The sequence below is a fragment of the Manacus candei genome, unplaced genomic scaffold (assembly GCF_025592945.1).
Source record: "Manacus candei isolate 608988 ecotype Guabito, Panama unplaced genomic scaffold, ASM2559294v1 h1tg000015l, whole genome shotgun sequence".
Classification (NCBI taxonomy): domain Eukaryota; kingdom Metazoa; phylum Chordata; class Aves; order Passeriformes; family Pipridae; genus Manacus; species Manacus candei.
In genome coordinates this window covers 7343430-7360258 of record NW_026138063.1, presented here as the reverse complement: position 1 = coordinate 7360258, position 16829 = coordinate 7343430, and the positions used below count along the sequence as shown (strand labels likewise).

Below are 16829 nucleotides of genomic sequence, written 5' to 3'. Positions count from 1 at the left end.
TAATGTCATGGGAGCACCACCATCACCTTTCTGGTGTGCTTTTCCAGTCATGAAAAAATTACAAATAGGTGCCTGGCTTGTTTGTGAGCAAGTTACTTTCTGATGTTCCTTTCACTGCAAGGATATTGAAGTCCCCGTGTGTGTGAACAGACTTCAGAGGTCTCTGTAGTGGTTGCACTGCTGTGCTGGGAATAAAGAGGAAAATTGATCTGAGGAAACTTTGTTCAACATGCTGAAAAAAATCTGATGCAAAATCTGATTTGAAAAAAAAAATCACTAACCTGAAAGTGTGCCTGCACGAAGTCTTACTGTTAATTGATCTTCTTATTGAGGTTGCTTTGAGTCCTCAGTCAGATGAGAACTGCTTTAGGCAGCTGAGGGCTGTATCAGCATGAGGATGCTTTTAGGGATGGTTCAGGCATTGCTATCCCTTCTCACTGCATGGGGGCCTTTGAAATGAAAACATCATTGTGCCTTGCCCACGGAAAATATGGGAAAAATTGGAGAAAACCTGCTATTTCAGCTGTAGTCAACGATTCAGAAATTTCGTCTGTAATTAAAACCAAGCCTGCCCTGGCTGTGCTGTGCAAGGTGCCTGTATCACACCCCCGTTGAGGTGAATGTTGAGGGGACCTGCAGCCTTTGCTCTCTGTTGCCATCTTGGGGCACAGAATTTGTGACGGAGTTTGCGGGCGGGTGAGCAGAGCCCTGCTACAAAACAGGTTCTTAAAGTACAGTGGGTGGTTCTGTTGACAGTTGCTTCTATATTCAAAATAGACTTCACTTAATTCTACTTTTCATGGTAATTCAGGGATTGAAATCATTTAAGTCTTGCCAAATTCATTAAAGACAGCGTACTAACGGGAATATCTATTTGGAAGCCTTTCCAAAGGCAGGATAAATATATATATATAGGTTTGTGGGGGATTTAGTTTTGTTTTTTTAAAGAGGAGAAAGTGATACTGAAACTTATTTTTCTTCCCTCTTATTGGCAGGTTTTCTTCACCAGTGGAGTGTGAGAAATAAAGGCTGAAGAAGATGAGTGAGCTGGAACAGTTACGGCAGGAGGCAGAGCAGCTGCGAAACCAAATCAGAGTGAGAACTGCTAATTGCTTATTTTTCATTATAGAATTCCTCCTTTAAGGGAATAAATTGTAAAGATCACATCTATTACTACACTTGTGTAAGCTGTGCAGAGCCTAAAATGTTTTTGGAATATTTGTTTAAAAATCAGAAGAGCCAATGGTATAATGAAGCATATTCTTAGTATTTCTTGAACAATATGTTTTATTTCCTGTTGAAGTTCTCTGAGTTTTGGTATTAGGGGTGTATTTGTCTCTGCAATTTTTTTTTTTTATTTTGGGTTTTTAAAACAAGAGGGGAGCAGCAAACTTATAGAACTTTGGCATTACAAACTGGGCTTAGGGGTATTAGAAAAGCTTGTTCTGGGCTAAAAGTGATGACTGTGCTGCCACTCTTGAATAGCCTGCAGGTCACAGCATGGACTGTGAGAGAGAACCTTCCAGGGTTGTCATTTCTACAAGCCCTATTTCTTTGCTTCCTGTTGAATTTATTTTTTTTAAATGCTGATTCCCCCCATATGTTCTAACTTTTTGTTGTATTTACTCACTGAAGATAAACCAAATATGAGCTGTCATCCCCAAAGTCAGTTTTCCAGGAATCTGTTGCGACATGCCTGTACATTTCAGTGATGCAGTTTTCAGGAAAGTACAAAGCATAATAAGGATATTCAAAGTCTGTTTATTTTTAATCAAGATTTTCTAAACATGAAGCATCCATAAACCTGATTTATATGGGAATGCCTTATTTGCAAGCATTCCTATCGGCGGGGAGTACAGGTTTCTTGGAATATGTTGCACACTGACTTTTTTTAGCACGGCATCTGCTGGCAGCAGTTGTTGTGTGGTGTCTCCTGCTTCGTGTGAGGCTGCTTGTTGGTGTCAGCCATGTGGAGAACACACTTCATGTTTCACGAGTTGTGGTGGGGGCAAGTGTTAATTTCCTGCTGCTTGTTCAGTATCCCATCATTTCCACTTAAAACACTCTAGAAATAAAAGGGTGGGATCAGTCAGTGCTGTGGCACTGGGTGCCCCTTCCAGTAGGACATGCAAATAAATTTTAGTTTAAAATACTTTTTTCTACTGAAGCTTTGTTACAGCATTGCACAAATAAAAGTTGTACATAATTTTTCCTCTACCTGACTGTCGTTACATGACATCAGGGTGAGCCAGTTAAGTCTTTGCTCAGTCTTGGTAATCAATCAGACTGATTTTATGTTTTATTCAAAATTGTGTGAAGGAAGAGCTGCCAGGAAAGCTCCACTGTGCTGCAGGAAACTTTGCTTCTTTTTTAAATTTTGGAGCATAAAAATCTGATTGGCCCTTTGTATAATTTGCCCTCCATTTTGTGGCTTTATGTCAATTTAACATTTCCTTTGTAACTCTGTCACCCAGCCGTGTAACTGGATCTATCAGGTGTAGCTGAGTAAGCAGGGCTGTATTGCCTTTGGAGTCTTTTGGCTCAGCAGTGGCAATTAGGGATTCCTCTTTGGATCTGAGTGCAGGGTTGGATACCTTGTGCTTAATTCTGACTTCAGATATATATGCAACTTACAAATGCTCCTGGTGACTTAATACCCAAGAAACTTTCTGACTAAATAACTCAGTTTCATATTTGTATAGGTCACTGTTTATCTTGCTTATTAAATCATTGCACAGTTTTCTTTCTAAATAGGTGTTTGTTTGGGATGGATAAGAGGATAGGTACAGGAGCTAAAAAAAAAGTTCCTTTTAAGTGTCTAGATTCATTGGGCTGGTAATTTTCAGGAGTTATTTTTGATGCACTCCTAAAATAGGTGAGGTCACTACCAGCATTTGATGTTTTATATATAGCTAGAATTTTGCTGTCTTACTTGTTTTCGGCTCTTGGGTTTTGTCTGATATTTCCTCTAACAGTATAATCACAAAAATCAGCTTTGTGCTTAGAAGTGAGGTCCAGATTAGATTGTACCTACCAGCTTCAAGTGTACAAACTGCAGTGCATAGCTGTCCATTCCCCCTTTTTTAGCCTGTGGTATTTTGGAAGTGTTTAATGATTCTTAATTTTTTTTTCCTGTGTGGTAGTGATGTGGGTACCTGTCTCCCCATGCAGTAACTGCAGCTGTAGCTCAGTTGTGTACACAGACAATGTTGGAGGAATAACCTAAGATTGCCAGAATTTTTAGTGCAGGAGGTTTGAACACTGAACTGTCAGATCTGTCAGATGAGTTTATGGTTAAAGTTAATTCCCAGTTTTCTCTGTAATAAAAGTTCCCTTGTGATATGTGTGTCCTCACTTTGAGAACTGAAATTGAGGATAATGATTTTTGGAAGTGCTGCTTACTTGGCACAGTGTCACTTGAACCAGACATTTTGAACAAATAGGCACTATATGTAAAAAAATCCATGAATTTTAGGGAAAAAACTGCAGTCTGAGTTGCATGTGCTCAGAAATCGTGGGGGCTGCACACTGATCAAGCAGGTAGATTTTTCTCACCAATTTTGCATTGTCTGCTGCATGAACTGAGAAAATCTACAAGTACATAGAGGAGCTTTTTTATCTTTTGACACTAATGATTCTGTTACAACGATGCTCACGTAGAAATGACAGTGTCAGTGTAAGAATTAAAATAGTCTCTTGAAACTCTCCTGTTCCTGCAGCTTTGCCAATTGTATGGCAAGTGTTAGGCAGCCTCAAGTACAGGTGTTGCTAATAGCTGTTTCTTAAAGAGAAAAAATGCTTTGTCTCATTTGGACTGCATTGAGAAATCATTTTATGTTGAACATCTTTAAGTATTTCAGCTAAACCAAACAAGTAAAGTTGTTTAATATCCAATGTGTTTCTTCCTGTGGATGAAATAAGTCCTGAGTGCTAAGGGATTTGCTGCTCTGGTATTTTAAACCCCTCCTGATTCCAGACGTCAACATTTTATAAATATTTCTACAGTTCAGACATTATAAAAATAAGTTGAGATGACTTAATCCACTCTCAGGCTTGCTTCTTGGGAGGAGAGCTATAAAGGGTGGTCAAAATAAACATGCACTTAAGAAATGTTGAAGTTGCAATGTCAAGTAACTCTCAAGCAAGAGCTTGAAAAAAAAATAAGATCGTGGTCTGAAAGTGTTGATGCAGTTCCAAAATGTGTGAGTAAATGTTTCCGTTCCTCCTCTCAGAGAGGACTTTGCCATTTGTGCACAGATTGAACTGTGGTGGGGTGGGGGGACACACAAATGTGTGGTGAAAACCACTGTTTTTGGGAAACTGGAAAAATCACAGGAGTTCAAGAGGGTTCTGTGGCTTGATCCTTCAGTTGAGCTGTCAATGATTTTAACTTAACTTGTGCTACACAGTTCCTGTCTAATTTTAAGCCAGTTTTAAACCAGATTTCTCAGAAGGAGTTGCTGACCATGTGCCTGTTTCAGTTTTTCAAGTGCAGGGCCGCAGTTGCAGGAGGGCAGTGCAGTCTCAGCTGTAACTAAAACCAGGTTTTGCAAAATCGGTGTTGTGGACCAGGCTCAGTGGTGCTCACCCATGTCAGGTGTTCAGTCTGTGACTGATTATGTGAATGAAGGGAAAGTCTGGTGTTTAGGTCGGGTTGAATCATGTGCAGAAAATAAGTCCTATGTCCATGCAGGCTGAAATAAGGAAAAACAAAGGAATGTCTGTATGGAGAGCTGAGCACCACCTGTTCCATGAAATCAGTGAGGGCATTAGTAGAATCTTTTTTTTCCTCTTCATTTTGCATCAAGTGCATCATCAGGTGAAGCTTTGGTAATCCTGCTGTCTGTCCTGCTCAGATCCTGCCTGTTGATTTCCATCCTGCCTCTCCCAGCTGGCACTGTCACCCCTGTGATGCCAAGGGGGTTGATAATTAATGTACAGCCTCATGTGGCACAGAGCTTGCTAATCATGTGTAATATATGGTTGCTTTTCCAGGTGGATCAGTTCTTCCCTTGTGCTCAGCACACCCTGAGCAAGCACATCCACCCCAGGGAAGGAATACAGGGAAAAGGGTAGGCACTGGGACTTCAGGATGGCTGCAAGTGCCTTTGAATCCCATAGTCTGTAGAAAGGGAGATTCAAAGGCTGCTGGGGCACAGCCCTTCCTAAGTCCCTTTTCCTCCACTACCCCTAGCTGTGTGCCAGTGCTTTAGATCCCCTGAACAATCCGACCAGTTAGGGTGACAGAAGGTGTATGGGATGTCAGTCGGTGGTGGTGTGTGACTTTTTGAGTGTGTTGAAGCCTAACTTGAGTTATTTTTCCTTTAGACACTCTCTCAGTTGATGCTCAGTGTTGCCTTTCCAATTCAACTTGTTCCATTCTTCTGTTTCAGGATGCCAGGAAAGCGTGCAGTGACACAACTCTTGCTCAGGTATGTTCCTGATTCTTTGTATAGCCTCTTACTTGGTAGAAAAAAAATTAAAAATACCAGTTTATGACTGTTGCATGTTCCTGTTCAGTAACTGAAAGAATGAAGTGAAAGAAGCCTTTGGAAATGTACTGTGTATTTAAAACAGAACAAAACAATACCACCAAAAAAACCCAAATAAACAAAACAGGAAAAAAATCCAATCAGTCAAAAACCCCCCACCATCTTAATGGATCCTGCTTCCAGTTCACCTTTTAAATAGAGCATGTTTATTGTGTTTAATGTATTTAGAAAGACTTCAATGAATGTCTTTTAGCTGTATTTTGGGAACAAAAGGATTTTGCATTTAAAGTTCTGCCGTGCTTTAAAAAAGTAACAGTGCAGTAAACATTGGAGGATTTTCTTTCCTTGGTTTTAATTGAAAACTTTCAGATTTGATAATCTGAAATAGCCTTAAATAGCTTTTAAAAAGCTTTCCTGAAGTTTCAGGTGTAGCCACCATGAAGAGTGTTACAGTCTGTCAGCAGTAAAGTCTGTTTTTGTCAATGTTGCAAGGACCTAATCCTGCGTGTGCAACAGTAGCCCTTTTTTGTTTGATTTTGTTGTGAGCCAAGGCAGATTATGTTCTATCAAAGTTCATATGTATTTTTGTTATCTCGTGCATTAAAAATAGTTCTCAGTATCTCGGGGGTTTGTTTTATTTATTTTTAGATCACAACAAGTCTGGACTCCGTGGGTCGGATCCAAATGCGGACCCGGCGCACGCTTAGAGGTCACTTAGCCAAAATCTATGCCATGCACTGGGGATCTGACTCAAGGTTGGTACAGGGGAGGCTTAAACCTGCAGTTTAAGGGTTGGAAATCAGATCATCAGCTTCAGGTTTAATGTCAGGTTTTGGGAGTCTCATGGAGTGATGTTGGGGCCCTTGAAGAGACATCACAGGTTTTTTGGGTTTAGTTATACTTTGCCTTCTTAAAACTGCAGAAGGGTGATAGAGAAACCTTGGTTGAGAGGAGAGGTACTTGGCTTGTATTTTCCCTTGTATTTTCCCTTTTCCTTCTTTCATTTTTAACCAAGTTTTTGACCCTGTTTAAGCAGAGGAGAGTATGTGGTGAGGCATATTTTTGGAATGCTGGGCATTGTATTTTCCAAGATGTTGAATAATCATGTAACTGCTGTGATAACAAAGATTTCAAAACTTTATGGACCAATTTTATTTCATTGAAAAAAAAAGATCCTTTTGTACATAGTGGGAAAAGTTGGAATTTTGTTATGCTGCCTTTAGAGCAACTGATGGTCAGGTGGTAACACTGCCTCGTGTCTCTGTCATGTTGTCCAGAGAGGAATACATCTGGACTCTGCTCTCCAGGTTTATTTTCACCTAAATTCCTTATTTGCTTTCTTATAACTGTGTAGTTAGAATATTATTGTGTGAATAATGAAAGCAGCTGTGGAGAGAGTTCATAAAATGCATTTTCACCAAGTTGTGTGGTTGTGTTCAGTGCTAATCATGAGTCCCTGTGCACATGTGACTCTTCAGTCAGGTCATGTGTAGATCTAGATCTTTGCAGACTTTTCCCAACAAATGCACCCCTCCAGTGAAAAAGAAAAAGCAGAGGGTAATTGAGAAATTATGAAACTTCTGAATCACTTGGTAATCATGAATGATATATGTATATTTTGAGATATTTGTGGTTTGTTTTACATTAACATGTTTTATTTTGTGTTTATATTTAGGCTACTAGTCAGTGCTTCTCAAGATGGAAAATTAATTATTTGGGATAGTTATACAACAAATAAGGTACTTATTTATAATCTTTATCAACAGTTAATGTATGATTTGTGTGTTTGAGAAGGCTTGTGTCTGTTTTTTCTATGGTTGCAAGTCAATTAAAAGCAGCAGTGTTTCTAATTCAGACATAATTTTTTGTTCCTCTTTGACTAGCTGATTACTAGTGATGTGTTGCAGGGTGTGTTTCTGAAGCAACAGTTAATTACATAGGTAATATGTAACATTTTCACCCTTAAATTGCTAATGCAGTAGCTGGTAGCTGTTGCTCTCTGCCTGTCTGGTATTGTGTCTGAAACTAATTTGGTTTTGAATTGTAGAAATACACAACCTCAGAATTTACAGGAAGATTTTGGGTTTGAGGGCAGAGAAAGGAGAAGGAATTAAAAAGCTGTGCTTACATAAACTGTCCAGTCTCCATGGGCACAGCCATCCTGTCTTACTACCTATAGCTCAAAAATGTAAAAGAGTTGGACAAAGAAATTAAGTAGAATAAACAAATGTTGTAAGTGTTTAAGTTTAGGATGGTTTGCTGTGGAATAGTGTCGTGCTGAAGTTCTGTATGTCTGCCCTGCAGATACCGCTGGTATCTGTCATCCCAGTGTGTGTGGATGTGTAAATATGGAATGAGCTGTAATATGTTGTAAAATCCAGATACCAAAACTTATAGTGCACAGTGCCCGTGGTGTGTTTGAGCTGCTGAACGAGTGACTGGGTGAGAGGGAGCTGCTGTCCGTGCCCTCACGAGCTGTGTCTCTCCCAAGATGCACGCCATTCCCTTGAGATCCTCCTGGGTGATGACCTGTGCCTACGCTCCCTCTGGCAACTACGTGGCCTGTGGTGGCCTGGACAACATCTGCTCCATATACAACCTGAAAACCAGGGAGGGGAACGTGCGGGTGAGCCGGGAGCTGCCGGGACACACAGGTCAGCCATGGTCTTCGTCCACTTTGGTTTGTTACTGCACCACAGCAAACCATCTCACTCTGAGGTGTGCTCTGAGCTGTGCAACACTACTGCTGGTCACACACTGGCTGTGGGAGAACTTTGATGCTGTTCTTGGATTTTAAACTTGCAGTTATTACTCCTGGGTTGGAAACTAACATAACTGTTTTGTTTTTAGGATACTTATCCTGTTGTCGCTTCCTAGATGACAACCAAATTGTCACTAGCTCAGGAGACACCACTTGGTGAGTTTTTGAGCTCTGTTGGCCTTCCCTCACCCCCTCTTTATTTTTTTTCCTCTCTCCAGTGCCTTTATTTTTATTTGAAACTTGAACTCTGAAATAATCTCAGACACGGTGTTAACGTTGTAACCTTTTATCTGCAGCGCTTTGTGGGACATTGAAACTGGTCAGCAGACCACCACGTTCACTGGGCACACTGGAGATGTGATGAGCCTCTCCCTAAGTCCAGACATGAGGACTTTTGTTTCGGGTGCCTGCGATGCCTCCTCGAAGCTTTGGGATATCCGGGATGGAATGTGCAGGCAGTCGTTCACAGGGCACGTGTCAGATATTAATGCAGTTTGTGTAAGTGATCCTTTGTATTTCCACGTGGGAAGAAAGGGGGAGGATAAAGGCTATATTTACATGAATTCAGCTACTGAGTTACCTTGATTTAAAATCAGTTAGTTAGGGTAGGGACTGCTAAATTGGAGAAGGTTGTCTAATAAATTATGATCTAGTTTGTAACTGAATTATTATTGCCATTATCTGTGATGCATTAAGCTGTTCTTGGGATAGTTTCAGCAGTGTTTTTCTTCAGTAACTGAGACATCACTTTTTTTAAGAAGTGAAGAATGGACTAGGGAGATTTTTTGCAGTGTAGCAATGTGTTAAAAACTGAAAATTGCAGATAAATGCAATATACTGGTGCAAAACAGCCAAGTGTCCTCATCTTAAAGGTTTTGGTTGAACAGAAGTGTATTTAATATTTTCTTTGAAAAGAGCTTTCAGAGAAATATTCTGGAAGGCAAAGTTAAAAATCGGCCCTGATGTTGAATATTCCCTGGAATAATTTGGTAATATTTATAAACTGGATTGTATTTCCTCTCTGTCATAGTAACACTATGTTCTGATCTGCAAGATACAAGCCCTGGTAAATAGGGAATGAAATCTAAGTCTAAGCTGCATCTGTTTTTGATAAACATGAAAAATTATTAAGGCTGAGAAAATACCGAACGCATGACCAGTACAAAAATGCAGATCCTATACTTAGACCTGGACCCTGAGATGTGCTGAGCTCTCTCCATTCCCCTTTCAATCAATACGGATGTTGAGAGGATGACTCGGATTTGGAGTAGATTTTTTCTGAAATTGAATTGCTTACAATCTTCTATCTTGGCTGAGCCAACCTGGCTGACCAGCTCAGGATGGAACATCATGTTCCACTTCTCCCTGTCTTCCTGGCCCACAGGCAGGATGTACAGAACTGGGGTTTGCTCTGTTCTGGAGGAGTCAGCTGCATCCCCTGTGACTCCTGTTACCCTGCACGTGGGAACTGGCTGGGTACAATTCCAGTCCTCAGGTGTCACCAGCACTGTTCCAGAGGGGTTTCCTTGCATAGTTGTTTATATGCATTTTTCAACATGCATATATTTCTTTAAAATAAACCACTCTGGTCACCCTGGCAAAATAATCCTGTCATGTTCTTAAACTCCTGCATGAACGGTGTATTTTTCTGGTGTCAAACTCTTGTCTCTTAATTAAAACTTCCAGTTTTTCCCTAATGGACATGCATTTGCCACTGGATCTGATGATGCCACTTGCCGGCTCTTTGACCTCCGTGCAGATCAGGAATTGATGATGTATTCCCATGACAACATCATCTGTGGGATCACCTCTGTCGCCTTCTCCAAGAGCGGGCGCCTCTTGCTCGCGGGTTACGATGACTTCAACTGCAACGTGTGGGACACCCTGAAAGGGGAGAGGGCAGGTGAGGACACACAACTGCTGGGAGCTGTCCCAGGGGATGTTCACACTCTGTGCAGAATGCAGAGCCAGTTCACTGCCAGTGCTGTTGCTGGTGTTATGGAATCTGCCTGCTTCCTTTTAACACAGTTCTTTTGGAATGGCACCCTTTTACTGCATTTGGTTCTGTGTTCCAGTAGTTACACTGCATTTCAGTTCCATCTCTGGTGTTTGCAGTAAATGCTGCAGTCAGTGGAACAGGCCTGTTTTTGGGAATGAGCCATTACAGATCTCTGTGCTGGGAGATCCCAGCTCTTGGGGCTGAGGAACAGCCTCCAAAATGACGTTACATCTGCAGAAAATACATTTCACTGAAGTATGTGAATTTAAGTAATACAAAATTACACATTTGCATTGACTTCTGCACCCATTCAGAGGCAGTAATTCTGATTGTAGGCTTGTTGCTTTGGGGACCATCATTTCCTCCTGTTGGGAGAGAGGTGAAGTGGACACTTCTGGTCCTTGAATTAGTCACTTCTGTCAGGACACAGCATGTTTATGGTGCAGCTATTTCTTTGTGCTACTTACAGGAACTTAAATGCTGGGGCCTGGTTCAGTTCTGAACATCAGTTCTGCTTTTCAGACTGAAAATAGATCCTTTTCCTTAAGGGACACGTGGGTAGCTGAGTTCTGATAGACCTGGGTGTGGAACCTTGGCAGAGCAGACAAGGGCAAGAACAGGCAGAGGGAAAGCAAAAGCAAAGTGGGAAGAGGCAGGATAGTGCTCCTCTTCTGATAGTCTGACATGATATGTGGGGGATTTGTGATCCCAAGGGTTTGAAAAACTAGGGAAACTCAAGGTGGTTCCTGTTACCAAGACACTGTCAGGAGACATCACATTTGATTTTGGAAGTAACTTGATGGCTGAAATTGGGGACAGCATTGCCGAAAACAGGGGACAGACAACCTTATTAGGGATGAGGACATCTTTGGGGCAGGAAGGAGACATTACATTGTGAGGGCAGAAAGAAAAACGGAGGCAATACCATGTGTATATGTTTTTAAAAACCTTATTGTTGAGTTTCTTGTATGGTTCTTCAGGGTAAAGGCAGAAAGGATAATTAAAATCCTGCATTACAACTTCTTTTAGTAAATTTAAGACTTGCCTGGGAGAGCAGAGTAACAGCTGAAGTCCTTGACATCCTGCAGTCAGTAACTTCCATTGCTTCTTCTTTTCCAGGTGTCCTGGCTGGCCATGACAACCGTGTCAGCTGTTTAGGTGTCACTGATGACGGCATGGCTGTAGCTACAGGGTCTTGGGACAGTTTTCTCAGAATCTGGAATTAACTGGGAGCCAAACATGTACATTCTCCATTTGAGATCTGGAGAGATCAATGCTGCAGCCTATAGCTGTGAAATAACATTTCTACCTTGTATTTGCAGGTGAAGTTTTTCTATTCACTGATTATTACACAAAAAGGCTTTCTGTAAACTAGAAAAAAAAATCAAGTGAAGAAATAGGGGAGGGGGGAAGAAATCACTGACTTTTTAAAAGGGGCCAGCACACATAATCATGGTGACCGACAAACTAAGAGCCAGTCTTTTTGTTTTTGGTGGTTTGGTTAGATTGTCCTTGAAGGGTTTTTGCTTGTGCTCAGTCTGCTAATCCTGTACTTTTTTTTTTTGTACATAACAGAATATACACATTATAGCAGCCAATCATGTAACATTTGTCTGTATGTAAAGAAATATGTTTGCATTTTTTAAGAACTACATTTATAGCTTTGCTTTTAACCTGAGATGTCACTTCTGAGTTTTGTAGTGGGTGAACTAGATTGCTGTTTTCAATGTTTTTTGTGAATTTACTGTAGATAAAGTGAAGCCAATGGTATGTATGTGTTTTTTATAATGGAAGGCATTTGGTTTTTTTTTTAAAGGCCCTGGAGACTCCCAGTTAATACCTACCGCCTTATTCACTCACTTCTTGACCTGCTTGCCTATTTTTAATCAGGGGGGTTCTTCCTTCAAGCCAGTGGTTCCTGGTTCATCCATTGGCAGTCATGGCCTCCAAACACCAAGGAGTTAATGCCAGGCAGGCTTGCAACAACAGCAAAATTAATTTGAAAATAAAATAATTCCAGTTCTAGAAGTTTTAGCTTCCTTCCTGCAGCTTTTTGCATCAGTTATTCCACGCAGTCAGTCCGTGGGTACAGAAGCCAAGTGGTCGCTGCTGTCGTGCAGTAGCCGAGTGCTCGGCTCTGGCTGAACGGGGTGGGTTTGGCCCATCTCAGGCTCCAGCTGATCTGCACTGACAGTGATTCAGCTGCTGCTGGGAGCCCAGAGCAGTGCCTCTGCAGAGCTTGCTCAGTTCCACACCAGCTGAGAAATTCAGGAGGACTTTGCTTAAATTCCTAAAGAGGATTTAACTGTGCAGTTAATCGCCTGTAATCCCCCTCCAAATTCGGGGGTTGCCAAAGCACAGCACAGCCAAAAGTGCTTGTTGTCAGTTCTGTGCAGTGAATTATCAAAGGAATTGTGTAACTGAAATGCTCCTCTGTGACCCCTGAGAACTTCCTACAATAACCTTGACAGTGGTCATTCTGTGGTCACTGAGGGCTGTACCAGGGGGTTACTGGATGCCAGTTGTTCTGCAGCTCCAACACTGTAAATAGCCCTTTCCTCTCCTTTCCCCATTTGATTCTGATTTGGATGTCAGTTGCTTATAAATCTGATCAGGTACAGTTGAGTGTAGAGAGAGGAAAATCAAGTGACTGATGCCCATATGAAACTGCCCAGGGAGGTTGCTTAACTTCCTGGTGCCTGGCAGCCTGTCTGAACAGTGGATGTTCCCTTGGGAATCTGAACGTCTGTGGCTTTTTTTGAAAGGGGGATTAAGTCTATTGGCTTCTCTTAAGTGACTTACTGTAAAAATAACATGAATTTTAAATCACCAGGTTGGAAGATGATATTAGTTATTGCTCCTCAGAACCGATGGGGAGCCTGGGTGTCTCTGGGTCAGGTAGTCATGATAAGGGCCAGAATTTTGTAATATATCCAACTGGATTTCTGGCTGAGATGACTATTTGTCAAGTTTCTGACATTTTTAATCTTAAATTTCAGTACTTCCAGACTGTGCCTGTAAACTTACCATGTCTATAGTGGTGAAGGTGCCAATAAATGTACCAGTCAATCACAGTAAATTCACTTTAAAATAAGGAAAAGGCACCTCTTGTGCTGGAGAAGGAACATTTCCTAACAGCAGCCTTGTGGTGTAGGACCAAAATCCCACTGTATTGTGTCTCACAGGAGTTCCTCAGCGTTTTGCTTTACGATCTCTCTGCATTAAAAGAACTATTGTGGAATTCTTGTAACTCTTAAGTGAGCAGCTCTTTGGGATCTTGCAGACTCAGTTTATTTTTTAGTGCTACACTCAATTTTATTTTTTTTTTGTAACTCACAGCTGCCTTGAGTGAATCATTCTGGAAATTTGTTACTAAAGAATTTTAAGAAAATATTCTTTTTCTAAAAAACTTTTTTTCCATAGAAGTGTGTTTTGAACCAATTTCCTAGTCAACACCTTTGCCAAGACAGGTGCCATTTTTACATTCTGGTATTAAAACTGGTTTCTACTTGTGAAACTCCAAAACCAATTTTACAGCTGTATATAACTTTTCTTACCAGTTCAGGTATCCTGTAACCGTGGTAATGGCTCTTGTAAGGTTATTACTGCAAATAACTTCACTGTCAGTGTTGGATGGCTGTTGTCTGTTGGATTCAGCTGCTTTTAAAATAAATACTAAGGAATGCCAACCACTTGCTGAGGTGTCCAAAGGCATCACAGAGCCCTGCCTGCCTCTGCTCCTTGGGCACCCTGGGTTTGAAGTGCCCCAGGTCCGAGGGGGCTCCTGTGTCGGCGCACGAGGAGACGCTGGAGAAGCCCGAGCACAGCGGGGAAAACAGCATCTGGTGCGTCTTGGGAACTTGGAGAAAGCCTGTGACAGATCCTGCCCAGGTGATGTTTGCCGTTTCGTTCCTGCCCTGGAGATGGGTCATTTTTTTAAGCCTACAGATTTCAGTACCACAGGTGCTGTGTGAGGCCATGTAGTGACTCACACAGGCAATGGCATTCCTGTTAAACGGCTGTCTGACCTCTCAAGGTCGATGCCCCTGATAAAATGGATGTGGCTTCAATGGTAAAAGCTCAAACTTCTCCTAATACAAGGAAGGTAGTAAAATGACCCTTTGTAGGTTTTACTTAAAAGGTTTTACCCCAGTTTTGAATCTCAGAGAAACTGGTGTGTGCCCACAGTTACCACGGGCTTGAGTGTGCAGCTCCTGTGATTCCTGACTGCACTATGAGAGCAAACTCACTCACAGCAGGTCTGGCAGCACTAGCGGGCACATCTTCACTGGCTTTCAAAGTTTGTTGCCAAACTCCATCCTTAGCTGAATTTCAAGTAAGTTGTGTCGTTAAGAAATGGAGTAGCCAGGAGCACTGTGCCAATGGTGGCTGGGTTGTTCTTGCCCAGCCTCTTCTCTGAAGGCAGTCGGTCATGGCTTGGGAAGCAGCGCCATGTGCTTGGTGTAACAATTTGTTTTATTCAGGTAGAGCTTGTCAGCGTTTTCCTACAAGACTGAACTCTGCAATAGAGAGCTCTCCCTTTGGGTGAGTGCCCAGCCTGGGCTTGTACCTGTGTAGACTCAGTCGTCTGTTTGCTGGAGGAGAAAGCTGCTGCGGCGTTGTGCTGATGTGCACTCTGCACTCCAGTAATGTGGCCTGTTCCTATCTGTCTCCAGACCTTTTCCTTCCAAACATCACCACCCTCTGCCGTGCTCAACTGCAGAGAAGGGGCAGCACCTGGCAGAGCCGACAGCTCAGTATATTGATGAGATTTGTACCGGTGGAAATGGAACAGAGAATAAATAGGCTTTTCCCTGCCTATGGACAGGGCCTGACCTTGCCTTGGTAAAGCTGACCTGGTGCAGCAGCAGGTCCCAGTGTGTCCTTATGTAATGCATGGGTTGGAAATAGTTAACTCTTTACTTCAGTTGTGTAACCGCTTGTCCCACGATGAAGTTCACATTAATTACTTTAAGGTGGAATGAAAACATTGTGAAAACATTCCAAGAGTTGTAGTCTGTCCTCTCTGAGGACACTGTCACCTCCACTAGGTTTAGTGCTGTGCTTTAAGATGTTGGTGAGAGTATTGGCTAATTGGACTAGTTGGTATCAATGGTTGTGTAGCAGAATGGCTGGTTTTGAGATAGCATTTCCTGTACAAGTACTTAGCATGGGTTGATGGTGCACTGTGTATCCAGTACTCTGGCATGCATGCTGGTCACACTCCTCCTACACTTCAGAGGCACCAGAGCCTTTTATCCAATTGCTGGTTATGTAAAATACATGCAGAATGTTAATGCAGTGTTGTTATGGTAAATGTGTGAACAGTGTTACTAATTGATATAACTGATAACAGATTACATGTGCCTGACATTCTTATACCACACAGTATGTTTAGGTTTTAACTAATATGGACTTCGGTGGAATAGTCTTAGATATTTCAAGCCTTTGTTTTACTTACACAATGGTGCTCTCTTTGTGTTTTTCTCCTTTTTTTTTTTTAATAAAAGCATCTGAACACTTGTAGTACATATTACATCCAAAGGAGTCCAAAGTAAAATGCTTCTAAACATGCTTGATTTTACTTTGCCTTTAGTTCCCAGGATCTCTCATCAGCTTTTTTCGTTTTGTTTTTACTTGTTGCTGACTACTTTGGGAAACTTTGGTAATGTTACCAATTATGAAGTGATTCTGCACTGCCTTTGGATTGTGTATGTATTCAGAAACAGTCTTAAAGCTTTTATTTAAGCTATTAAAAAAACCAGGGACTTGTGCCATTTGTTCTTTAACAGTGCTGTTGTAAAAAGACTTCCCTGTGACAAAAAAATCACTTGCTATGAACTCAACTGTTTATAGCTTTTTTTTTCCAGGATGGATCTTTTTCTTTGTATTTGTACAGTGGCTCAGTGAAAGATGTTGCCATGAGTTGATATTGTAACCAATAAACAAGTGCTTTTAACCATCCTGGATCACCTGTCAGTGTTGTAGTAGAGCAGCCCCTGGGACACGGGATGGGAGATGGAGCAACCTCAGCAGTTGGGACCTACCCTGGATCTGCATTCCCTGTGGGAGTGAGGTGCAGGTCTTCACCTTGGACAGAGCTGCAAAGAACTTAATAGAGCACAGGGGTAGTACTTTTTTTAATAAACAACTGTAGAACACATGCATGTAAAGTTTTATCTTGATACAATGTCAATAAAAATGCTCCAGAAACAGAGCATTGATACACAGCTGTGCCCTCACCACACCACGGCCAGGCTGTTACTCACAGCTGGATTTCAGTTTCCCTCAAACCCCCAAGAACCCAGGAACAAACACCCAACACAGTGGTGGAACTGTTCTTTGTCTTCCTGTGACTCCTCTGGCATTACATCTTACATCCATTTCCTGGTAAGATAGCCCTTAGTTACTGGAAAACAGCAACACCTTGGAGCTGAGTATTTCATTTAGTCATGTTAACTAAATGCCATAAAAATACATAAATACTCTGAAAAGGGTTTTTCTTTTAAAATAATTTTAAAAAGTCTAGTTAGAAAAAAGTACGTGTTAAATGACTGCAGATGGCAACAGCAGAAAC

At 41.6% G+C, this 16829-nt stretch overlaps 1 protein-coding gene across 4 annotated transcripts in view; it reads left to right on the top strand.

Moving 5' to 3' along the window:
* GNB4 (G protein subunit beta 4) overlaps positions 1-16214 on the top strand; it is a 151723-nt gene extending 135509 nt beyond the window's left edge. For 3 of the 4 annotated variants that reach the window (XM_051782275.1, XM_051782274.1, XM_051782276.1), the window contains exons 2-10: positions 996-1095; positions 5394-5432; positions 6141-6247; positions 7168-7231; positions 7984-8146; positions 8343-8409; positions 8550-8751; positions 9940-10156; positions 11372-16214. In XM_051782275.1, the coding sequence (XP_051638235.1) occupies positions 1039-1095; positions 5394-5432; positions 6141-6247; positions 7168-7231; positions 7984-8146; positions 8343-8409; positions 8550-8751; positions 9940-10156; positions 11372-11478 (1023 nt within the window). In that variant the 5' untranslated portion in view covers positions 996-1038 and the 3' untranslated portion in view covers positions 11479-16214. The remainder of the gene's footprint in view (positions 1-995; positions 1096-5393; positions 5433-6140; positions 6248-7167; positions 7232-7983; positions 8147-8342; positions 8410-8549; positions 8752-9939; positions 10157-11371) is intronic. The other variant, XM_051782277.1, reaches the window with a different exon arrangement.
* Positions 16215-16829: the final 615 nt, after the last annotated feature.